The sequence below is a fragment of the Rutilus rutilus genome, assembly GCF_951802725.1.
Source record: "Rutilus rutilus genome assembly, chromosome: 6".
NCBI lineage: Eukaryota > Metazoa > Chordata > Actinopteri > Cypriniformes > Leuciscidae > Rutilus > Rutilus rutilus.
The window spans coordinates 31,654,774-31,681,724 of NC_140214.1; the positions used below are offsets into that span (position 1 = coordinate 31,654,774).

The 26,951-nt window shown below is 39.0% G+C and overlaps 1 protein-coding gene across 4 annotated transcripts in view; it reads right to left on the reverse strand.

The window, feature by feature from the left end:
- Positions 1 to 5,702: 5,702 nt before the first annotated feature.
- mib1 (MIB E3 ubiquitin protein ligase 1) overlaps positions 5,703 to 26,951 on the reverse strand; it is a 75,102-nt gene continuing 53,853 nt past the window's right edge. The window contains exons 13-22 of one of the 4 annotated variants that reach the window (XM_084410829.1): positions 23,606 to 23,738; positions 21,056 to 21,142; positions 20,330 to 20,488; positions 15,485 to 15,666; positions 15,133 to 15,322; positions 14,964 to 15,042; positions 13,706 to 13,825; positions 9,996 to 10,154; positions 9,498 to 9,598; positions 5,703 to 7,482 (exon numbers count right to left, since the gene is read on the reverse strand). In XM_084410829.1, the coding sequence (XP_084266955.1) occupies positions 7,342 to 7,482; positions 9,498 to 9,598; positions 9,996 to 10,154; positions 13,706 to 13,825; positions 14,964 to 15,042; positions 15,133 to 15,322; positions 15,485 to 15,666; positions 20,330 to 20,488; positions 21,056 to 21,142; positions 23,606 to 23,738 (1,351 nt within the window). In that variant the 3' untranslated portion in view covers positions 5,703 to 7,341. The remainder of the gene's footprint in view (positions 7,483 to 9,497; positions 9,599 to 9,995; positions 10,155 to 13,705; positions 13,826 to 14,963; positions 15,043 to 15,132; positions 15,323 to 15,484; positions 15,667 to 20,329; positions 20,489 to 21,055; positions 21,143 to 23,605; positions 23,739 to 26,951) is intronic. The other 3 variants (XM_084410831.1, XM_084410830.1, XM_084410832.1) reach the window with 3 other exon arrangements.

Below are 26,951 nucleotides of genomic sequence, written 5' to 3' on the forward strand. Positions count from 1 at the left end.
GTACATAACTGATTAGAAAAAGATTATTGAAGAACATGAAGCCATGAGGTTATTTCAACAAAAATACACAGGGAATTGTGGGAATGTCAATTTACGGTAAGTTATACAATGATGTGTTTTTTTTTTTTTTTTTTACTTCCAAAACCTGTCAATTTTAAATTAAAGTTAAATGTACGGTTAGATCTATCACGGTTATTCATGGTATATAGTACAGAATCTTTGTTAACCAATTAACAGTTTTTCACCGTAGCATTTTACAGTCTTTTACCGTTAAAATCATGATATTGTTTTCAGTTAAAACAGCTCAAACATGCATTTTAGCCAAAGACCAGCTTAAGCCTTGTCTGTGAAACCGGGGGATAGACTCTTAAAAGTAAAGGTTCTTTAAAGTTGTATCAAACTACTATGCTGCATCCGAAATCACATAGGCCTACTATATAGCCTAGTAGGCGAAATACAGTAGGCCTATGTGACAAAAGAAGTATGTCAGAATTCACAGTACTCAGAAAAGAGTATGCAAAAAAATACCCAGATGATCTAATTCTTCCAGTGAGATTCTGAAGTATGCTAATGATGAACTCTTTATTATCCCATGAGGCAACGGGAGAGGATTTGTAAATGAAGATGAAGCAACACAACAGCTGGAAGGGTCACATGATAATGACAACATGGCGGATGTAGTGCGTCCAGATTACATTCATACTACACACACTCATACAGAACACACTATTTTAGCGGTCGCGTATGTAATTACCTGTTCAAAATAAGTAACTCGAGAGAGTATTTCGGATTCATCCAAAATCTTCCACAGGCACTGCTCTGATTGTGTGTCGAGAGCAGGCACTGCCCCCTGGTGGTGGTTTCTCATACTTTCACTTTGGGATCACAATCAATCACAGCAACACCTCTCTCTGTACTAGCTGTCTCTAGCTGAGGTGTGATCTCTGTAAAGATAAAGCAGTCATCTATCTGGCTCTCGTACCCCACAGTCTGGTGTCAGTCACTCTCAGCGGGAGACTCCGTCTGCGTCTGATACCCAGCGTTCACTCCGTCTCCCTCTCTCCCTCTTTCGCAAACTGAAGGCCTGTGACCGCTGAGAAGATAATTGCTTCCTAAATCTCCTAATCTACACTGTCTCTGCTAACACACAACACTGAGATGTAGGGAAGAGTGGAGAAATATGTGCTGCTCATGTATTCAGAATAGGGATTTCATATCCAGTGGCCTGTGATTGAGAACACGCTCATGAGAAAATTGGGAAATACTGTTTTTAAAAAGTTTATCAAAGTCTAACACATGTTGGTGGATTCGTGATGTACACTACCAGTCACAAGTTTTTTTTTATGTTTTTGAAAGAACTCTCCTATACTCAATTTTTTGACCAAAAAAGTAATATTGTGAAATATTATAATTTAAAAGAACTGTTTTCTTGTTGAATATACACTGCCCGATCAAAAAAAGTCGCTGTTTGGATTTAAATCGGCAAATACTTAAAGTCCCCCTGTGTTTTTAATGTTGTTTATATGTCTATGTGGTGTTTTTAATATGATTTAAGTCAAACCATGTGCAAATTCTTAAGTCAAACACCATTGCTGAGTATTTTCTTCTTAAAACTGCAGTGAAAAAAAGAGTCTCAAAAACCGCTGGTGTTTCTGACGTCACAAACTACCTTGTAACCAATCAGGTCAACATGTGGGCGGGCTTTAGCATATCATTAACTGCGAACTTGCAGGGGTCTCGAGAGATGTCAGGTTATCCTGGTTTATTCTTCTGTTGATATGAAAAATCGGGTATATCTAGCAATATAGTATGATGTATATTACGATGTTATGATGAATGCCTTTCTCTTCTGACGTTTTTGTTCAAAGCGTTCCTGATGATTGTTTGAAGGCAGACTGAGATGCGAATGGGAACATGGTTTGTGTAACATTAGCAACACATTATTAGCTGTTTGATAACAGTCAAGCAAAAGGCTAATCATATGAATTACCGTTGTGTCCGACGTTGTAAAGAGCGACACCATTGTGCAGCGTTTACTACAGTAAAGTTGGCAGAGTGAATCTGTGAGCTGGTCTGAGTGAGTGGAGGCGGGGCTAATTAGCATATTCATGAGTCCACATATATTAAATGAAGCAAGGGTGTAGAGTTGCATTCAAGCTAGTGTTTTAAGGCATGAAGAATTTTTCACAGAGAATTTTTTAAATGTGTAATTTTGGTGATCAAAGATGAAAATTATTGACTGCACGGGGACTTTAAGAGTCTACGATTGGATCATTATTACAGTGATTATTATGTTTCTAGCATATGTTTGACATCAGTTCTTCTAACCCTAAATGACAGAGTGTGTAGCTTTTCATTTCTTTAACATCCATGTAGGAAGACACATCACGACCATATTCATAAGGCTGAAGAGGTGCATCCATTTTCTGTTGCCAAACATATAACATGCTAGAAATATAATAATCACGGTGATAATTATCCAATTATTGACTCTTAAGTATTTGCCTATTTAAATCAAATTTAAATTTTGCCGTGCAGGAAATTTTTAAATATTTATATATTTGCAATGCTATAATTTCAGCATTACTCCAGTCTTCAGTGTAACAATTCTTATTAACAATGTTAAAAACAATTTTTGGTGCTTAATATGTTTGTGGAAACAGTGAAACACTGCCATTCAAAAGTTTGATATAAGATTTAATTTCCAATAATACTTTTATTCAGGAAAGATGATTTAAATTGATCAAAAGTGGCAGTATAGAATTCATGATATACAAAACATTTCTATTTCAAATAAACGCTGTTCATTGAACTTTCCATTAATCAAAGAATCCTGAAAAAAAGCTATCATGGTCAACACAAAAATATTAGGCTAAGCGTCAGAAAACAATGTTTTTAACATTGATAAGAACCATTGTTATAACTTGAGCACTGACAATAACTGATTAACACCAGATTTCTGAAGATGCTCAAGACTGGAGTAATCATATATTACATTTTACAATATAGTCAAATAGAAAACAGTTATTTCAAATTTCATAATATTACTGTTTTTGTTTTTTACTGTATTTTGATCAAATAAATGCAGCCTTGGTGAGCATAAGAGGCTTCTTTCAGAAACATTAAAAAAACCTTTTGGCACACTAATGACTTTTGTACATAGTGTATGATCAGATTAAATCAGAGGTGTCAATACAACATAACACATCCTAAACAAAACAGACACTGCTCTGTGCTGCAATGGCCACAGTCAGGATAAAGGATGGCCAAGCACATCCCACTGAGGCCCATTTCTATAATCAGCTCCGTTAAGCTCTTTTCTCGATCCGAAACGCTCTGAAGACTTGTTCGCTGATGCAGCGCGGCTCAAAACACTTGTGCAGCACGTGGGATATTAACAAGATGTTATCCCTAAATCGTTATTAACGTACTATGCCAGAATCAAAGATCGGTGGGCTTTCAGAAGAAAGATCTTCGGGATCTTCCTCAGTAAGAGGTCGCTCTGTCATCAGAAGAGAAGCCATGGTTATGAATGAATCGGTCGATAGGCAGGATGTAAAAGCTCTCAGTAACAACCAAGGCTCAAGAGATGTCATGCTGAGTTTTCCCATTACATCTTTCTCTATGGAGTTAAGTTTAATCTTAAATGGTTTAATGCATGACCACACTTGGATCGTTTTCTATTGGATTATTTCAAATGCACAAGACCCCAGTTAGCCTAGACTACCTGCCATTTTTCTATTCTATTGTGAAGGGTCGTCTCTGGGAATTGTAATAATCCAACATTAAAGGAACACCATGTAACTTTTGGCCTAGTGGTTAAAAAACAAAACTGCATGGGTTTTGCGATATTGTTTTGGTTGTGCTTCGGCTCTGCGGATGAATATGGTTCGCGACGAATGGATGGAAATCCCCAAAATGATGTCATCTGGGCATGTAAGTTAAAAATGTTATGCTGTTGTTGGAAACACTGATATTTTTTTAATTAGTGACGTTAGAAACGTTGGTTATCCTACTGCTGCTCATAAAACATTCACTAGGTTAAGAGTTTAGAAAGGATCTCAAGCTGACTAGCTGAAGACTGAAGCTGGACCCAATAATAGACGCGATACTTCCTTGAAAATAAATTCCAGTACAGCGCTAACAGCCATAATGAAATGAGCCTTCACAATCGATACCGTTTACATTGAACCTCTTAGAGAGCTACATATTGCAACTTATATCCACCTGCACTGGAACCTTTATTTTTGCTGCTTGTTCAAATTACTTAATTAAAATGAGCTAAAGCAACACAATTGCTATACATTTTGTCCTAACTTAATTTCATTGTGTTCAATACACTTAAATACATTTCAGATAGAAATTTACTCAATCCATTTGTGTTGGGATTATGCGAATGATTTTTGTTGCATTAACTGAAAATGGGTGGGGGATTTTGAGTTCCCATATGGCTGGATCAGGAGAGTAAGTGTTAACATGATTAATTAATTGTATGTTTTTGAGTGAAGGGAAAGCCCTGTTAATGTTCAGTTACGTTTGACATTTAAAAGAATTTGAAGTTTTTATGGTTACCATTGTGCTGAAGAGTAGATCTTATGGTTAGGTTATGGATGGCTACATGTATTAAGACTGTGATACGTGAGGATATATGTGACCCTGGACCACAAAACCAGTCACACGGGTATATTTGTGGCATTGTATGGGTCAAAATGACCGATTTTTCTTTTATGCCAAAAATCATTAGGATATTAAGTAAAGATCGTGTTCCATGAAGATATTTAGTAAATTTCCTACCGTAAATATATAAAACATTTGTGTGAGTGAATGCATCACAATCGCAAACATAAATGGAGAACTTTAAAAGCGATTTTCTCAATGTTTCGATTTTTTTGCACACTTTTTCAAAGTTGTATCCCGACCAAATATTGCCCTATCCTAACAAACCACACATCAATGGAAAGCTTATTTATTCAGCTTTCAGATGACGTTTAAATCTCAATTTATAAAAATTGACCCATGTGACTGGTTTTGTGGTCCAGGGTCACATATGTCCAATGAGCAATAGTTGTGCTAAAGCCAGTGCAGTAACAAGTATCTTTCTACTTTGCTGTGCTAGTTGCAGACAGTCTTTCAATTGTACAACATAACTGAATGTCAAATACAAAGTTCATTTCCATTTACTCAAACTCACATAAATAACTAAATCCCTCAGTTCTCGCCATCTTCAAAAAACCAAGGCAATGTTAATTCTTGTTTTATTACGAGCTCTGTCATGTTCAGCATTTTCTTTTCTTTTTTTAAACAGGTGATTCCCGGAGGTTCGAGATTTAGCTGCTCCATCGCAACCTTTCTCACTCGTTGTGTGAGACCAAACACGCATCAAAGTAGCAACATTTCTCTATTTACGGATATGACGAGACGCATACGGGCGAGTGACGCATGTACACAATTTCCCACGAAAACCATCCCGACAGGTCTAAAATATCATCACTTATACGTACTATAGTCAATCAGGGCAAGACAAAGACACGTTTTGGAAGAAGGATTGACGTATTTAAATTTTGAAAGAAAAAAAGTTATTGTGTACCGTTAAATTCTGGTGGGGTTTTCCATTATGATAATTTGATGGTAACAACTGAAGTGACATTTAGAGTCTTGCGGAAGTCAAAATGAAAGATGAAAGTGCAATATCTTTTGCAAAGTACTGTGCGCCATTTTGTTAGATCTTTATTCGGCAATGCATATTTCAAAGCAAATTTCAATACAGGGCAAAAGGAATTTCTCCTATGATAAATGTTGTACATCATACATCAAACATTCATTCGTTCAAAAAAAAAAAGAAAAGAAAAAAAGAAGTATGTTTTGTTTAACCCAGGGCAGTTTTTTTGTGTTCTGAAAATAAGGTACAAAACAGACTGTTTGAGTAACCATGACAAAATAGCTCTACCATTAAGGTATATTAGTGCATCTACTTTTTAATGTTAAAATGACACAAAGAGACTGATACTGAAAAAGAAAGATCACAAAATCGGTGAAAAATGATACAACTCTTTAAAAGGTAAAGTATGAAACTACTTTTGCTTCCAGTAAAAATATGTCGAGTCACTGTAATGAAACATGCCGTCAAACAACTGTAGAAGTAACTTTAAACCTCCTCCTAGATGGGAACAGGAAACGGGGAAAATACAGGTCTTCAAAATATATTTGGACAAGCACAGGAAGATGCCAAATTGTTAATGAAAGACTATTTTGATGAACAGTCCTCAGCTACAAATTCTTTTTGATCAGGCTTTCTTGTGGCCTAATTAAATTAAGGCCCCGTTTAACACGTATAGCTTGCAGGTGATATTCTTTGTATGTTCCAAGTCATTGAGATTCAGTGGAAAAAGGTAAAAATACATAAATTAACTAGTACATTGTTAAACAGCATCTTATTCCCAAAAGGTAATGAAACGTCTTCATATTTTTGGAACAATGGCACAAGTCCAATCCTTTTTGTATTAAATATCTAGCAAGACAATATGGTGCATAAAGCAAGACTGCCGGAAGAACAATCCAATAATGATGCTTGTTAAGTAAATGAACATCCTTTTAAAGACAACAGGGATCAGTTGCATTGAAAGCATGCACTTTCCTGTATTGATCAGATGACGAGCCAATCACCACCATGGGTTTGACAATAATACTGTGTATATACTGTAGTACAGCAGCAATTCAAGAGAGGAACATGCAATGTTATACTAACAGTACTGCTAAAAGGTGAATGTTTTTTTTTATTCCACTGTTTGGACAGGACAAGTAAATGCAGATGCTTTTACACGGTATTTGGAACTGAACGCTACGTCACACAAAATGAGATTTCCAAAGCTTCAATAGGACTCTTAGAGTTCAGTCACGTCCTAAATTCACCATGCTGTATCATGACAGACACAGATACTGTAGATTCAACTGTTTGCATCAGGATATGGAAGCATAATACACTGACATAATAAAAACATGAAACATTAGCAGACCCTGACAGTGTCAGTTCATGTCTTGTAGGTGGAGCTGAACTACTCGCGGCAGAAAAATGCGGGCACCTGCATGAATAAAATGGCAAGATGGAGTAGTTAAGCAAGTTTCTTCCTCCTTGTGGTGAACATAATCCAAGCAAACAGAAAAGTGAAAGTAAGCCGGACAAATATTGAGGCTAAAAGATCAAATAAAGATGGATGGCGTAACACTGATGTCTCTTAGCTTAGCGTGAGACACGGAGAGCCTTGCGGATACAGGAAAGGTGCTTATGAGAGCAGCAGCGCAGACTGTGGCTGAAAAACAGGGAGGTTGCGATGGCCTGGCGCTCTAGTAAAGCAGGATGCGACGTTCGATGGCCTTGCGGCAGATGGGGCACTCGCTCATTCGGTCTCCGCAAAGCTGACAAGTGCCGTGACCGCACATGAAGATCATGTTTTTTAGGCGATCCAGACACACGGGGCACATGGTCTAAGTGGAAGGCAAACATGTTAAATGAGTTTTTTTTTTTTATTAAGTTGATCATAAAATAATACATTGTAACTTTAGATGCCAGTGACATTTTTTCAATTGAAATTGAAAAATAAAAACCCTGCATAGTCATCACTGTGTTAATTAAACTTACTGAAAGCTCAGTCTAGAGCAGTGATTACGTTTTTCTTTTGTTGTTTGATTAACATTAAGAATACACAGTAGCAGGTACATTAGGCTGCTGTCACTTTAAGACCTAACACACGTTTACGCTCACTTGAGACATAGACTGTGGGAACGTGAAAACTTGTCAAGGCGGATTTTTTACAATTCTGCGCGTATTAGAGCGTGAACGATGCCATTAAGTCTCTGTTAATTGGCATGTCTAACTAATGTAATGTTCATATATAAAAAAAAAACAATGATACAGGATTGCGATTAATTAAATGTTAGAATTTTAAACCGATTATTGACCGACAAACAATTCACGATTCAAAAGTAGAGTTGTCAAAAGTACTGACTTTGGTACCAAGTCGGTAATGTAATTAAAAAAATGTGGGGATACCAGTGTTTCCCCTCTAGCATTTTGAGCACTGTTGAACGGATTCTTAAACACCCATTATATGCCATTGTGTTGACGTGCTCAACATATATGTCTCTGATTGGCCATTGTTTTGACGTGCTTAACATATATGTCTCTGATTGGCCATTGTGTTGACGCGCTTAACATATATGTCTGTGATTGGCCATTGTGTTGACACGCTCAACATATATGTCTCTGATTGGCCATTGTGTTGATGTGCTCAACATATATGTCTGTGATTGGCCATTGTTTTGACGTGCTCAACATATATGTCTGTGATTGGCCATTGTGTTGACACGCTCAACATATATGTCTCTGATTGGCCATTGTGTTGATGTGCTCAACATATATGTCTGTGATTGGCCATTGTTTTGACGTGCTCAACATATATGTCTGTGATTGGCCATTGTGTTGACACGCTCAACATATATGTCTCTGATTGGCCATTGTGTTGATGTGCTCAACATATATGTCTGTGATTGGCCATTGTTTTGACGTGCTCAACATATATGTCTCTGATTGGCCATTGTTTTGACGTGCTCAACATATATGTCTGTGATTGGCCATTGTTTTGACGTGCTCAACATATATGTCTGTGATTGGCCATTGTGTTGACGCGCTTAACATATATGTCTCTGATTGGCCATTGTGTTGACGTGCTCAACATATATGTCTGTTATTGGCCATTGTTTTGACGTGCTCAACATATATGTCTCTGATTGGCCAGTGTGTTGACGTGCTCAACATATATGTCTCTGATTGGCCATTGTGTTGACGTGCTCAACATATATGTCTCTGATTGGCCAGTGTGTTGACGTGCTCAACATATATGTCTGTGATTGGCCATTGTGTTGACGCGCTCAACATATGTCTGTGATAGGCCATTGTTTTGATGCGCTCAACATATATGTCTGTGATTGGCCATTATGTTGACACGCTCAACATATATGTCTGTGATTGGCCATTGTTTCGACGTGCTCAACATATATGTCTGTGATTGGCCACTGCGTTGACACGCTCAACATATATGTCTCTGATTGGCCATTGTGTTGACGCGCTCAACATATGTCTGTAATAGGCCACTGTGCTTTACACAGATACATACGGGAACGTTTGAAAGCTGCGTCTATCTTTTAAACGCTCCCGTGTGTATCCGCTCTGTGAAGAGCATCAAAGATGTCATTGATGATCATTGTAGCCAATCACAGACATATATGTTGAGCGCATGGAAGCAATGGCCAATCAGAGATGTTTAAGAATCCGTTCAACAGCGCTCAAAATGCTAGAGGGAAATGCTGGTATCATCAAATTTTTTTCAATTTCAGAACCGACTTGGTACCGAAGTCAGTACTTTCTGACAACTAAAGATCGGCAGGGTTTGTTGTCGATGCATCAAGGAAATGAGTGAATCGCTTCAAACTGCGACGCTCACCTGCTCTTTGATATCCTGCAGTTGCTGCTGTAACTTCTGTACATCTGCATTGACATTAGTGTTGTCTTTGTCCCTCTGCAAGGCTGGGATATTTCCACTGGCTGAAAAGCAAAGCAGAGGCCATTGAGAAAAGTTTAAGCGGGTCAACAGTTCATCATGAAGTTGGTGAAAGTGGACCCCTGGGCCTCAGCATTTGCAGACCGCAGAGTCTTCTAACTTGGCAAATTTTACAGAGGAATAGCTTGATTCTAGAAGTTTTGTGCCTGTTCTGATACTTTACATGGCGTATATGGGGCACTGTGGTGTGAAATCAACCCATAGCACTGAATCGCAGCAGGCCGCAAGCAGGCTTATGGTCCCACTTAACGGCTACTTTAATTCATAAAGTGTGGGCCAGTGAGAATGACGTATGTTGGGGTGGAGATAGGGACTTTGAGCCCAAAGGAGCAGGAAGAAGTTGAGGCAGGAAGAACTTGGGGTGATTAATAGAATACTTACACCAACTTAGTGCCAGATTGTTGGGCTGGAGAAGATCCTGCGACCCCCCTGCCAATGAGTTAGAGCTCCCTGCTGAGAAGCAACCAGCCACAGTGTTACGTATTGCACGTACCCCTGCTGTTGGCTCAGGGGCCAATTCAGCCTGGCCTGTGGTATACGCTAGTTATAAATATTCATTAGAGGGAGCAAAGGGAAGAGCAAGTTAACGCAAGTATTTGACACATGGGAGGGCTTATTCATCAAGCTATCCAATTATGGGTGCAGGACTATCCTCCACAGCAATTCTGCAGAAGTGACGAAAATCACTATCATAAAAGAAAGCTTTTAAGTAGGGATGCACTGATATAAAAATTTGGCCTGATAGTCGATAATTACTTCCATGTTAAAAGGATACTAGACAAAATTTAAATTATCTTATTTGCTTACCCTCATGCTATCCCAGATGTATATGACGTTAATTACGCAGATGGATACGAAGATGTTTAGGAAAGTAATCCATCTCTGTGAGTTCTTATAATGCAAGTGGATGGGACAGTCAAAGTTGATGCTTTAAAAACACCAATATCGAACACGACCCTAGTGGATGAATCAATGCTTTCTAAAACAAAAAATAGGTGTGTTGGAAAATTCGAATATTTTAAACTTTAAACAATCACTTCCGGCCAAGCTCGCAGGAGAAGTGACGCAGAAGCGTAGAGGACAGTTGGCCAGAAGCGATGGTTTATGGTTTAAAACGTTTCAAATATTAATATTAGTATTTTTCTCATGACATTGATTCACCCACTGGGCTCCTATGGGTTACCATTGTGTTTGTTTTGTATTATTTTTGAAGCATTAACATTGAGGGTCCCATCTACTTGCATTATATGGACATTATATGGAGATGGATTATTTTTCTAAAAACCTTTGGGTCACACTTTATATTCGGTGTCTTTAACAACTATGTAACTAACATAAAAAAGGTAACACTGTATTTTATATTGTCCTTGTTACATATGTTACATGTACTTACTGTATTATTAATAGTAAGTTATGCATAATTACAAGTAACAAACCTTCCCCTTTCGAAAAGTACATGTAGTTAATTAATATTACTCAGTACTTGAATGAATAATTACATTAACAAGGACAAATAAAAATAAAGTGTAACCAAAATGTATTGCAAAACAAATGTGCTGCTATTGAGGTGGGATACGTGTACGGTGAGGGACAGTTTTGGTGGTATGGGTAGGTTTAAGGGTGGGTTAAGGTGTAGGGGTTAACATTGTAATTATAGATGTAATCACAGAAATGAATTACAGATGTAACTGCATGCAGGCATTTTAAGTACAATGTAAAAACATGTATTTACACAACAAGAATATTGGATAAAATCTGTAGTTACACTATTTTAAGGTGTCATTGTTACAGTGTAATTATATATTTAAGTAATATTAAGCAACTACATGTACTTACTATAGGGGTTAGGGTAGGATTAGGATTTGGTTGAGGATTATATTATTATTGGTTGTAATTATGCATAATTTACTGTTATTACTATGGTAAGTACATGTAACAAGGACACTGTAAAATAAAGTGTTTTTTTTTATTTATTTAAATGTTAGTACATGTCAGTAACAAATGAAAGTAGTTAAGGACACTCAATCAAAAGTAAGACCAATCTTTGTGTTCCACAGAAGTCACATACATCTGGGACTGCAAGAGGGTGAGAGGATTGTCCTCAAGATCCAATAATAATCAATAAATGGAAAATTCTACACCAGTGGTTCAATCCTGGTCCTGGGGACCCACCGCTCTGGCACAGTTCACATGTCTCTCTTATCTGACACACTCAGTTCAGTTCATGAAGCTCTCACCTAAAGAGCTGATGATCTGAATCGGGTAAATACTCATTTAGAGATTTGCTGAAGATTAAGTTATTTTTAAGCGAGATTTATTTGATGGCAAAGGTAATCTAAATGCAAAAATAGGGGGATATGAGCATGCACATATAAAACTCTAATATCGTCCAATATATATATATATATATATATATATGAAGAGTTCAGATGCAAAAGCCTCTAAGTGCCATCTGATATTTTCTTCTAGAATGATAATTTTGATCAAGCTCGTATATTTAAGTTCAATAATTTAACTTAAATGGCAATGCAAATTACCTATTAATTGTCATTTAAGTGAAATTACTTAACTTGAATATACAAGCTTTATAAAAATTATCATTCTAGAAGAAAATTTCAGATGGCACTTAGAGGCTTTTGCATCTGAACTCTTAATATATATATATATATATATATATATATATATATATATACACAAATTTAAACATTTCTAATAATATGGTATCGTGCATCCCTAATTTTAAGGTTTTCATTCAGTGGAAAAACATTTATAGCAAAGGTTTTAGAGACCATGGGCGTTGAGAGGCTTGAAAGGGAGATTTTTATGATGGATTAGTGTGAAAGAAGACAGACTGGTTAATTTTGAGCCTGACAAGTTGGAAAAAATTAGATGGATATTCGCTAAATGGGAAATTAATGGTGGCATAGTGAGAAACATTTCTTGGCTTCAGGGGTCGGCTAACAACACTGGATCATTTCACAGTCCCCCCACTCTTACTTTCCAAAAAATGATGTAGAATCTGTCTAACAGCATGATTAGTGGATGTTTCCGGTGTTCATATTCAAGTTCCCTTCGGTGGAAATTAAAGTTCTAGGCATGCAATTGGCCACAGCCTTCAGATGGCAGTTTATCGCGTCCACTTTTAGAGCGAGGAGCCTCTTGTATGTGGGGATTGAAGTGCTTTAGTCTTCAGAGTGACTGAAGCAGGAGAGAATCCCATCTATGGTGGCATTTCTCTCTCATTGCTTCGTCTACATGGGGGGGGGGGACTGTGTTAGGTCTATATGAGATGCTGCTTCAGTCTTGTGTGTGTGGAAAAGTGGCGCCTTACAACAAACAGAGCTCAGGCACTAAAGACAGACCAAGATAAGAGCTAAAGGCTACATTCCTCTGCTGACTGGACTGTGTGCGAGTGTGTGTGTGTTTTTGTGGATCAGCATGTCTGAGGGTCAGCAGAGATGTCAGCGTGGATGAATGTGTTGGACATCTAAGCGAGGCTAACAAGAAACAGATCCTCCTCTCTATAAATAAACACTGTAAAAAAAAGTGAACTTACACCAGTATCCCTTTGAACTCAAACTAAACCAACATAAAAAAACATGGGCAGTGTCATGATCACATACAAAGGAATGATGTTGTAACAAATAGTAGTGAATCACAACTTAAAAAAAAAAGATGGGACTAAAATAAATCTCGCATAGCCCCTTTGGCGTGTCCAATTATAGAAATATTCTATGCTTTCTGTGAAAAATGAACGCATTTTCAGTCGTCTGCTTGGAGTGGCTTCCCAAAAATCTTTAGAACTTGCAGCGCATGTTACGAAGACATTCCAGAGCAGTTACGAAGCTCATTCCAGGGTGTTGATATTATGCATTAAGAGGAGGGGCTACACGTCTGATTGGAGTCATGAAAACACATTTGGGAAATAACACATTAGTCATAACAATGGAGAGAGAAATGAGTGTGGGCAATAGAAACAGAGAAGCACCAACCAAAGCCAACGTAAATATCAAACATGAGAGACATGAGAACGTAGGAAGAGAGAGAGGAAAGAGAAATCAAAAAACGGGAACGTGTGGAAGTTCACTCACTAAGGTCCTCATCATCAGTGGCTTCCTCCATACCTTTCCCTCCACAGCACGAAACGAAGGGAGTGCGGCGCTCCACCACGGCCCGACACTGTACGCACTTTTTCATCAGGCTGGCGCAGTCTGCGGGAACACGCACAGATGCACAAACACACACAAAGTATGTAGCATGTAGCAAGTAAGTCAAAATGAAGTTTTTGTTTTGTTCAATGATAGCTGCATGCTCTTCATTATAACCAAAGTGTAAACACGATGTAAATAAGAGATTTATTGTACAATAAAAAAATTTTTTACAATCGCTATTCGCTAGGACACATTTCTCGATACTTAGGACACTTTTTCACAGTGAACACAACAGCAGTTTATGAGTGGATCATTTATCATTGCTTTAGCATAAAATGCTTCCAATGACTACTTTCAATTTACATGAATGCACTTCTTACACAGACACAAATTCCATCAAACTCTATGATTTGCACGTTTACATACCTTTTCAAAAATGTTAAACTTAAGTTCAAAACCTAACATAATACAAAACTGAACAAGATAGCCATTTGCTACATTTCTACAGTAATACCATATTAAAAATATATCTAAAAACTGTACAACTATCAAAGTAATTAGTTGTAGCTGAACACCTACACAGATGTTAGCCTTTCAAATTCATTACCATCCATTAAAAAGGGGAAACTTGGGAATAATTTTGTACACTAATGGAAACATGTGCAGTGAAGTATAAACAATAGATCATTTTCATACTTGTTTTGTAAAGAAACTTTAAGCTTTATTGTGTGAATGCATTGTAACATTCATAAATGCATTTTGACCCCAAGCTGCCATTACTGTAATGCAGACGATGTTACTGCATATATTTTATATAATATATCAAACGTTTTACTGAAATAATATATTTTTATTTTTATTTTTAAGTGATAAAACTGCATAACAATAATGGTAATTTCGGGTGGAACTGTGGTTAAATGCCATCAAATATTATCAAATTTATTAAAATGGTCCTAAAATGCTCATTTTCTTCTGATTATGGAGTGGAAAATGACTCCATATTCACCCATATCTTATGCTCATCCCGTGTGTGCACACCTAGATGCCTTTATCTGTATCATAGTCATGTTATGTGTGATGTGACGTTCTGACAAGTCAGATGACCGAACGAGCTTTTTTAGCTGGATGAGAGACAAATCACACGGGGTGATGAAAGAAGAGGTTGTAGTGTGGGAGGAGAGAGAGAAAGATGACTTACTCTCACAAGCGCACATGTGACCGCAGGGCTGGAAGAGCACCGCTGCCTTTTTATCAGAGCAAACCACACACTCCTCAATCTGTGGGTGAAGTAAAAAAAAACATCTTCGCTATGGCACATAAGGAACACATGCATGGACAAAAGAAATGAGTGAGGAGGGTTTCTATACCTTGGTTCTGGACTGGACCTGTTCTTTGCAAATGAGACACTTCTTGACGCGAGGCGAGCAGAGAGAGCAGGTGGCGATGTGACCGCAGGGGCCAAAAAGTGTGTCCCTTTTCATATCCGAGCACACCATGCATTCCTCAAGAGTCTCATTATTACTGTTTAGAGACGGGCTGCGGGAGCCAACCTGCCCACTGAGAGCAAGTGGGAGAGAGAACAAAATATTGATTGAGATATACAAATATATAAAGTGCAGATGGAGAAAAGCCATTATACATAGCAGGGGGAAACATCATGGAGCCGAATTCAACTAAGCTTCAATAGATCCCCTACCGGCTGATAACATACGTTCATACCTGGTCTTCTCTTTGTGGCATTTAGCTAGAGCCTTGCAGAGGCTGGGGTCAGGGCACAGGTCCAGAGGAGACTGGCCCTTCTTGTTTCGGATGGTGAGGTCAGCTCCGTTGGCAGCCAAAAAACAAGCGATAGAAGCTGCGCTCTTCTTCTCAGCCCCCTGAGTGCCCAGTCCCATGATCAACTGTGAAGATGCAACCACAGTGTCAAATACTATAGATTAATATAGGTTATCTGTTAAAGAAACTCACTATTTCTCATGCTGAAGTTTGAATAATTACACTACGCTTTTAAAATGAGAACAGTGCAGAGACACCGTTTTCCTTTCAACACTTGTCTAAATCATTTAAAGGAATAGTATACTCAAATGAAAATTGTAACAAACTAAAAACTAAGTGACATGACGTGAATTTGTCCTCTTCATTCAAGTTAGTGCACACACATTAGGAGCAGTGAGTAGAAACACACACACACACACAGCAAAAGTTAGGAGCACATTGGAGGTTAGTTGCCTTGCTCAAGGTTTCGAACCAAAGATTCGAATCCACAACCTTCAGGTTACCAGTGTGACTCTCTAACCATTAAGGCCACAACTGCCCCATATTGTCATCATTTACCTTAATGTCATTACCCTCATGTCGTTCCAAACCTAAAAGACTTCCGTTCATCTTCCCTTCATTTTTAATGAAACCTGACAGATTTCTGTTCCTCCATTGCAAGCCCATGCAACCAAAACTTGGATGCTTCAAAAAGTTACTAGTAGCCATAATCTATATGAATTGAGTGGCTTTATATGATAAACAGATCGAATTTAGACTTTTATTCACATATAAACATTGATCTACGCACACAGAATATGATAAACAGAAGCTAAACCATACTTGCTTGACGTGCAAGAACAACCTCAGACAAGCTTGCTAAACATGAGGAATTGGTCTTCGTGTGTGTTAATGTTTAAGCGTTCAAACTCAAAAGCGATCGTGTCGCTTCAGAAGGCCTGGATTAAACAGTTCAATTCATACAGTTACATTTACAAAGTCTTAATTAAGTTTTGGTTGAGTGGACTTTCAATAGAGCGACAGAAATGACTTAAAAATATCTTCCTTTTTTTTCAAAGATGAATAAAAGTCTTATGGGTTTGGAACGAAATAAGGATGAGTAATTGAAGACAATTTTCATTTTTGGGTAAGCTAACCCTTTAAGGCAAACAAAGTTAGGTATTTGTCCTAATACCAGAGAAGAACACATCAGTAGACATTTAGTGCATTAAATAGGAGTTTTTAAGTAAATGTTACGTTGTGGGTGGTTGCTAAGGTGTAGCAACTGTTCTGGGCGTTCTTCTTTTTTTTTTTCTTTTTTTTTTGAGATGTTGCTATACAATTGTTCGGAGTTTCTTTTTACTGGCCAAGTCAAGTGTCAAACACCCAAGTTTCTAGATATGGCTCTGGTTCCTTCTTTAATGCAAGATTTTGTCAATTTTATCATTCACCAGGTGAAAAAAATAAAATAAAATCACTTAAAGGAGAACTCCGGTCAATTTTAACATTGAGCTCATTTTTTTGTACATTTGGAGTGCTGTCAGTACAGAGAACAACGACAAAAATCGGTGTTGCCTACACCGAGTTATCCTCTTTTTAAAATTTGCACCCTGTTGACTTCAATGGGGCAAGTTTTAAACCTGCTTTTAGGCTCTTAACATCCTTGATGTGTCATTACAAGTGCACAGGTCATGTGAGTGATTCCTTCGGAGTGAACGCGGGTGAATCTGACTGCAGTAGATGTGAAAGAAATATATAAAAAATGATGTTTATTCAGCCAGCGCACATACCTGTGTTTACATCCTGTTTTCGGTCGAAGTCCACAGTAGTCGATTGTTGAGTTCACGCGCGTGATCATAGGTACTAAACCTATGCGCGTGAACTCGACAATCGACTACTGTGGACTTCGACCGAAAAGTCGATTGAAGTCAACAGGGTGCAAATTTTAAAAAGAGGATAACTCGGTGTAGGCAACACCGATTTTTGTCGTTGTTCTCTGTACTGACAGCACTCCAAATGTACAAAAAAATGAGCTCAATGTTAAAATTGACCGGAGTTCTCCTTTAACTGAAATCACTGTTAAGCAACATAAGCAAAACTCTCAGTGATGCTCGTCTTAACCGCAATAAAAGATTAGTAATTGACTTTTGCTTAAAGAAACACAAGAGCCCCACTCATGTCCATGATGTAATGTTGGTTTAACAGATTCAACTGAAGTGATGAAAAGCTATGGACCATATTGAGATGAAAGTGGGCAGACTTCGGCATACTGATGGCTTCAGTGGAGTGTTTTAAATGGATGGCTCGACTCTCCATCTGCTGCATGCGGTAAGTGTGATGGTTTGATAGGGAGAGAGATTTGTCACACTGTTTGTGTTAATAAATGGCAGACTGCTGGCCTGGAAGCAGCCTCCTGTCACACAACGCATGATTTACGACAGCCGTGGGGGTGGCGATGATGTGAACTGGCAGGGCTGGGGTCAGGCGTAAGAAGAACTACAAAGGCTGTAACAGATAGGGTGCACGGGACCGGCATCGTCAGTCTGTCTGGTGTCAGACGTTAAGGTGAGACAGTTTCTGACAGTTGATCCAGTGTGTATTGATAGCGTAATGTGTTAATGAAGATAAAGAAACGCTGCGGGATGGGAGGTCACCGATAAGTGCTGTGGGATGCCTAAGAAACAATGGCACTCATGGGAGAATTAAAGCCTAACAGCAGCAGCACTAGAGAGAAAACATGCAGATCAGTTGGGATGTGATCTATCAGCTGTACCAAATAAGCCCCGCCCTCTTTTTTTGTCTACCAAAATAAACAGCCTAAAACTAAACTCTCTTTTCTTTTTTAAAACACAAAAGGGGATTGAATCCTGGGAGCTGGACATTTCAAGCTTCAAAAAGCAGCATAAAAGCATATTAAGGGCCCTATATTACCGATCTAAGCGCATGGTCTAAAGCGCACGGCGCAAGCGCACTTAGGGCGTGTCCGAATCCACTTTTGCTATTTTTACGATGGGAAAAATGGTCGGCGCGTCCGGCGCTTGGTCTAAAAGGGTTGTCCCTATTCTCTTAATGAGTAATGGGTGTGTTTTGGGTGTAACATGCAATAAACCAATCAGAGTCTCATATCCCATTCCCTTTAAAAGCCAGTTGCGCTCGCGCCATGGCAGATTCGCTATTTACATGGCGGAATTTGCAAGCAGAAAAACTGAACGCTTCTCTAGCGAGGAAACGGATCTGCTCGTGCGCGAGGTTAAAGAGCAGACCATCTACGGGACAAAGTGTACACGCGTTGTTGACCCGCCTATAGGTGCATTTTACAAATGTGCCCTTTAAAATAACACAAAAAAAACATTGCGCCATTGACTTTAGACCAGGTTTCAGTTGGTCAACGGCTCAGTCTATTTGAGTTGCCTCAAAATAGCAACGTGCCAACAATGCGCCTGAACACACCTCGTTTTCAGACCAGTACGCCCATGGGCGCATATGCTTTTGCTATTTAAACAACGTGGCGCAGGATGTGAAAATGATAACTGCGTCGGGCTGAAACTAGCAAAAAACACTTGCTTGACGCTGACGCGTGACGCTGCATTGCGACGAGTGTATGACAGGGCCCTAATTGTTCACTATACAATAGCTTTGTGTGAAGAATAGACAGAAATGTAAGTAATTATTCACTGAAACCTTAAAATTTGTGAACTAACTGTTCTTTTAAAACATTTTTAAATAATTGGCAAGTAAATGACAATTTTCATTTACAGACGAACTACCCCATTTTAGGGCAGTGTATAAAAACCTGCAGACAGTAAACCATTAAATATAACTGTATGAGCAGGAACGCTGTAATGAGTTGTTAGCTGACAGTGTGACATCACGTCAAGACATGGCTGGTTTGGCTCCAGTGATGTTCTGTATGAAGTGCTTACTCTCTATACTGTCACATTTAGGACCATTTACCTGAGACCACAGTATTCATTGCATTTTAAATCGGCCCTGATAGAGCTCATAGGCTTGGTAATTTGATTGCCATCGTCGTGCCAATGGATTACGGAGAGTGCTGTCTCCTAAAGCTGTCTTCTTTCTGCTTCCTCTCCACCCACTCAATTTCACACAAATATATGCAATCCCACAGAAGGGGAGGGGATGATTAGGGGAGAATGTCTCACCTGAAGGATTGTGTAGTGAACAGGACGTCGGACTGCAGTGGAACTGTGGCTCATTGGGCCAGCAACTCATGTGACAGCAGGGAAATGGTTCTTATAGCAGAGTGCGATCTATCATTGTTAACACAGGGAAAAGCCTGAGCATCTACACCGCCTCAGTGTTTAGTACTGATCTTAGGGCTCTTGATGTCTTGATGTAAGCGTTCAGTTAGTTTGGATGGTATTTTTGATGAAAAATTAAAAGTAGGGCTGTATACTTAATCTTATCGTCTATGAATATTAAAGTGTAAAAAAAAATCTGCTGTTTAAATATGAAGTCTGTATGGCCCTAAAAATATTTTTTTTGTGAAAATGTATACTTATTATTATTTCAATTAATTCAATATGCTTTTTATGACTAAAATTTAATTTAACCATTAAAATGGAAAATCCAGGAAATTTTTTATGTAATTTGGAATATTTAAACAGATTTTATAGGGCCCAATATAAGTAATCTTTAATACGTGTATGATTTTTTTAAAATTCCAATTATTTCTTGTGGATCAATTCAGAATCAAGAAAAACTGAAAATGTGTTCTACATCACGTTCTGTTCACCGAAAGCTTTTATTGAGAACGCCTGTACAGTTTATATAGTTCTCTATACATACTGTGTTTTTGGAGGGCTCCCAGGGTTCCACTTTGCTGACGTCCTGCATGTCCTGAAGTTGGCGCAGCTGGGACAGAGTGTGGTGACGCAGGGCCTCATGCAGCGGCGTGTCTCCGTCCTTGTCTTGCACGTCTAACTTCGCCTCGGCTCGCACCAAGAGCTGGACACAAACACGGGGACTAAATGTAACCGGTGTGTTCTCAGTAATGGTAGATTTAATTATGCTCATGTTAATCGATGCTGACGAACAAGATGACAATGACATCTGAAGCACAGGTGACAAATTTCATCATGCGTGTATATGACAAAAATAAGGCTTTAAATAGAAAAAGTGTAATATTTGAGACAAAAAAAAAAGAGTTAAGTGAGAATATTTCTCAACAGACCATGCCATTACAGACGTTTTGAAAAGAGGAGAGTTGCACTGCTCTTATATGACCACACGATGGCGCTTTCGATTCTATTGATTCCCCTTCACCACCCCCGCTCCCCGTACCTCTCCTGGCGTAGTCCAGATTGCTCAGGACTAAATGAATTCAATTGAAGGGGATAAATCTGCAGCAGAACTCCCTGCATTTAAATCTTAAGCCGGGGCACTTAGCTACATTGCTTCATCAACATTGCTTCATCAATGCGTTTGTGTTGAGTAGGACGCCAGGTCGCTGGGTGAGGGGTGCAGACATCAAACATTGAAGGGAAATGAAGAGAACGGAACACAGCCACTTACTCGCACTATCTGGGTGTGCTGACGCTCGACCGCAAGGTGCAATGCCGTCTGCTGGTTAACGTTCTGTACGTCCAAATTAGCATTTCCCTATGGAGAGAGAAAGAACAAATCAATCGGTTGACCTCTGAGAAATAAAAATGGTTTAAACTTGAACAATTATGATATATGCATTTATATAGATACAATTAGATAAGATGCCTTACAAAGCAAAACAAAGTGATTGTGCGTATTTGTTCATTTCCATTCCACTTTTTCCCCCCACTGATGTTCAATAACAGTCAGTGTCCATTTCACTTCTCAACAACTGAAGATAAATCGCCGCTCATGAGCATGCCTTCGAGTCCCATAGGTTGTGTTAAGAAATGTGAGCTAATGGTGATTTGTATTCAGATATTCCTGACTGAACCCCCATAGCAGCATCTCTCTGCATTACTGCAGTGCAGCTCTACTGTGGTTCGCAGGCTGAGGCTTAAGTCACTGGTGTGAACCTTTTCTTTGTCTCTCTCCCTCTCTTCCCTCATGGCAGGTAGTTGACAAAGGGCTGCACTGAGCCAGCACAGCAGTCTCATAACACTGCTGGAATGTTGCAATAACGTTGTTACTGTGCCGCGGCATAACGCTGAGCCACAGTGTCACGCTGTACTGTGGCGTAGGAGGTAAGGAGCTATGGAGAATCCTGGAGAATCCTGCATTTTTAAGACACTGACGCAAGTTTAGGGACAGGTCAACTGGAGACCCGTGTTCTTCAATTCAAGAATTGATTTAGAATTTAAAAGCATTACATTTTTTGTCATTAATCACTTCATAATTACATCTGATGATTTTGAGCTTGCAGAGATTTGAAAGGGTTTAAAAGGAAACCTGCCACTCGCATGAGATCATAGCTGATGCAAATGGCAACGATCCAACAATCCAATCAATTTCCGTTGGACAAAATCAAGTCCAAGCCTACATTTTTTTCTTGTTCGAGATGCTGTTTTACTCGGATATGCCTCACAATGGGGACTATCATAACTTTTGTTTTTAAGAGTCATTATGACAAGAGATGCACTGGTCGACCAGCCATAAACAGAACATCTCAATTTCGGACTTGCACCCAAACTGCATTGCAATAATATGCCAAAATGTCATTTGTGTGGAAATATTACGAAGTCTGTAAACAGGACGTTAACAAGCCAGAGACGGGATACGCTGAAGAGGAGAGGAGAGCAGTCAAGGAGAGAGTTTGTTGATGCTCAAAATATTGGAAGAAAAATACAAATATTGAATTGGGGGAGGAGGTTTATATGAATAAAGCTCTGAAGGGAACTGACTGTCTTCAGAGAAGTGTTAATAAGTGCAGCTGCTTTCGTTTACAGCGGTAACTCTATGCACAGCTGTTCCATAAGCGCCACCTTCTGTCAGAGAGTGAATTTACTTTATCATTGAGCAGGTATGTTTTATGTAGCATAATTACACAAAGCTAAAGTCAGACCATACTGTTTTTGCTTAAAAGTCTCCCTGTAGTCAATAATTGTATCCCTTAAAACTCATCTTTGATCACCAAAATGACATATTTAAAAAAACAATTCCTGTGAAAAGAATTTCTTCATGCCTTAAAATGGCTACAATCTAACACTACACCCTTGCTTAATTTCGTATACGCGGATCTCCAGCTCAGAGATCCACTCGGTCAACTTTACTGTAGTAAACGCTGCCCAATGGTGTCGCTCTTTACAACGTCGGACACATAACGGTAATTAATATGATTAGCCTTTTGCTTGACTACGTTATCAAACTGCTAATAATGTGTTGCTAATGTTACACAAACCATGTTCCTGTTCGCTTTGAACAACTTAGAACGTCAGTGGAGAAAGGCATATAGTTCATCATAACATTGTAATATACATTATATAGAAAATTCGCTATAATGCTAAATGTACACGATTTTTCATATCAACAGAAAAATATAGCGGAATAACCTGACATCTCTCGAGACTTCGCAGTTAATGATATGCTAAAAGCCCGCCTGCACGTTGACCTGATTGGTTACAAGGTAGTTTGTGACGTCAGAAACACCAGCGATTTCAAACCGCGTTTTTGAGAATGTCTTTGGTTCACTGCAGTTTTGAGGAGAATAAAAAAACAACTGGTTATGCTGCATGTGTGTTTGGATCATGGTTAAAATGCAGTGGTTGCCTCTAATTTCAAATGTTTACAGATATTATTTTGTTTATGACCAGTTTAGCCTGTGATAGAGCAAAAAAAATATATATATATAAAAAATAATGGGGGCAACCTGTATCAGAATCGGCCCATTTGCTTCAAAAGAAAAAAAGCAAATCTGATTTGGCCATGAAAAATCATGATCCGTGCATCCCTAATTATGACTGACCTAGTTCAATGAGAGCTGGGTAACAACTGAACTTTCTCAGCTCTTCTGCACCCCTAATGACATTAACTGCATCGATTATCCACCTGAATCCTTAACTGCAGGATACAGTACAGGGTCTTCAGGAGGGGTCCTTTCGAATAGTGCAATGTGTGTGTGTGCATGTTAGAACTGCTGACCTGATGGACTAGAAGCTCTGCCACCTCCACGTGGTTGTTGAGGGCGGCCAGGTGAAGCGCAGTGTAACCATCATCCTTTTTCTCATCCACTATCCATGGCCGTGGCAGTTTGGACAGCAGCACACGCATAGCACTGCAAAACAAAAGTGAGAATACAAATCTTAGCATTTGAAAAGATGAACTAATAAACATGTTTATTATGTAGTGCAGGGCTTCCATGGATGTGGTTAGACTGAAGGGCACATAAAGGCAACTGAAGTCAGGAACATAGCCCATAGCAATAAAAACAAAGCATACCACAAATCAACAGGGAACGACAAACCGTTTTCTACCAACTTTTCAGATCAGCAGGTAAGAGCACAGCACATATCCATAATGCAGAGGTGAAAACAGAAAGCTGATCAAGAATTGATGCAGCGCCAACAATAAGATAGTTGCCTGTCCTGGAGAAACTAGCGCTCAACGTAAAAAAAAAAAAACGAGTAAACTAGAAAATTTGTGTAGAGAATCTATGACCACCACAGACTAGCTGAAATAAAGGCAGAATGATGACAGCGTGCAAGAAGAGAGGAAAGGACAAGTAATGGGTTGCAGTAATAAACTATTAAAGGGTAATGAGGGGTAATAGTGCAATGATTATTATGAGGAAGAATATATATTTTTGGGATTTGGTGATACTTAAATATGTAAATAGTAGAAACACACGTAATTGGAAGTTACAGTAATGATCCATCATGAAAACCACTGAGTGAGTGCTTTTTCAACTTAATAACATTTGGTCAAGGTAAGCTCTTTAAAAGTTGAACATCTTAATGTCTAATAAAAAAATAAAAAATGCAGTAATGTCTGATTTATCTGTCCAGTGCTTGAATAGCTAAATAGCATCCCTAGTAAATGCATATGAATGTAAAATAAAAGGAAACAGCCAATATAAAGGTCATGCCACCCATCCAACCCTATCAAACCTCCGAAAAACTGACAAATCAAGGAAATTGCCAATCACTTTATGCATTGCTCATCTGGTAATTCACAGTACTCAAGAAGAAATGCGGGGTTAGTATTCTCAAATGTCTTTAAATATTAAGGTGTCATTGGTAGGATGTCATGAGCAGAAATAAGTGAAGAGGCTTCTAAAAGAGAAAGAAATTGATGAATGTAATTTCAGAGATGAGGTGGATTTGCGGAAGCCTCTGGAGTGCTGATTTTTGCTGCAGGGTGAATTCTGGTAAAACCCAAAGCCGGTATCTAGTTTCTTAGGTAGTGCGGAGAGAGAGAGAGCATCAGCTCAGTACACATTTGGAGCGCTGTGCAGCAAAGCAGCTGTACTGCAGTGTACACAGCATGCACATACACGCAGCCCAGAAACATCTTTACACCTGCGATGCTCATGGGGGGGGGTTGGAGTCTGTGGATATGCTCCTTAAGTTACTGACTGCTGATCATCTGATGAATAAGTTCAAGTAAATCTGATTGTCAACACAGTGAGGAAAGAAAGGAAAACCAAGGTTTTGAGTGCATCAACCTCTTGAGTCGTACAACAATAGATACATCCTGAGGCAAGACAAGAATTGGTGATGAAAAGGTAGAAAGGTAGTAGCCGGTACAGGAAATGGCCTGGCACTGGTGCATTCCTGTGTTGGCACCAATAATAAGGATTGGTGCCAATAAGGTGCTGGCATTGTGAGTGGTGAGCAGATGCGGCATTAGATTGACAAGCTGCCTGCCACGGTGGTGGAAATGGGCAGGCATTAATATTAATGCAGCTTGCTGGCACTACTGCATTGCAGTCAACTTTTTTTTGAGGAGGAGTTCAAAGAACACTAAACATATGCAGTCTATGGCACAAACCTCTTGTAATTCCTTCCTGGAAATGATTTGCTCTACTGTGAGCAAAGGAAAATGCAGATGATGAATGGCTTGTTTTTGGTGGCAAACCTTTATAGGGATTTGATATCGACCTGAGGTAGGTAAACCGTTGCCATTTAAGAGGTAAAGAACAAGGCTCAGAGGACACAACGTGGCTGAAGTAACAGTCTGAACGGCAAAATGAACATGGGGGCAAATGTAGAACTGAAAGAGAGTGGAAAAAGCAAGATGAGAAGCAAGGTGAAGGAAAAGCACGATGGAACTGGGTCATCCTGTGAGATACGAAGATCCCTCAGGAGTACGCCAACGAGGCCTGTTTTCTCCGGTAGCCTCATGGTAATTTGTCATAGACCTGGAGCTTACTGTTACTAGGAAGGGAAATGGCTAACGCTACCTTACTGTAGTACAGTGGTTCCCAACCCTGGTTCTGGTCCACCGCCCCCCCACTCCATTATGTGGGCCTGGATAAGGTTACACTGGAATAAGCACCAATTTGTATGATCAAGACCTCAAGACTATAAAGTTGTGATGGTTTGCTGGCACCATCTCTTGGCAAACACTGTGGGTGAGACAGTAAGTTCATACAAATGTGTGTGCTGTGCCATTGGAGTGGTAGCTTTTTTCTTCATGTTTTCGTAAGCCATGTCAAGCACCAGATCATAAATAACAGCCTAACACCTATACTAATGCCAAAAAATAAATCAGGAAAAAGAACAATGGCTGAAATGAGAGTAATTGAAACAATTAAGAATAATCAAGAGGGAAAGTGGATCTGCATGAGAATTTCTGCTGAGTGAAGAGGAGTTTGTCATTAAGTGCAGCTTTCATAATGCCTTCTTTAAAGTGACTCCCTGCCAACTTGGTCTTTATTTGACATATGGCTGTGCAACTTACTGTAATAAAAGCCATTAGCATTAAAAGTGTGGTCAATAACTGAATTTTTACACTGGTTGTTACTGAAGACTGAAGAAGGTATTGCACAGCATTACAAAGCATCATTCGCTCACTTTTACAGATATGTCTGTCTCACGCAAAGTCAACGAGGGACCCGACGGCACAGTAATATCCATGACCTAATTATCTATACTGTTACTTGAGGCATACTGATTAAAAAATATATATTGTATTTAAAAGTGAAATCTATATTTCACTTACACTATGCATTAGGGCTGTCACTTTTGTGAAAAAATCCTGTTCGATTTTTGAGACATAAGTGTTCATTGAATCGATTGTAAAATCGATTTTCCATGTCTAAAGACGTTTCCGTTTTAAACGCCAAATATAGGCAAATCCACGGACAACTAACAGGCATTAGGACGAACGTAAAGAGGGCGCGCCGCGCTTGAGACGCGCACAAGTCAGCAATATTTCTGATGATTTTTTTTTGTGCGGGAAGTTTCGCGCACAATGACAAACAGGAGTACAACATTCTCGAAAAAAAAATAAGCAGAGTGGACTGCCATAACATCAATGAAAAACA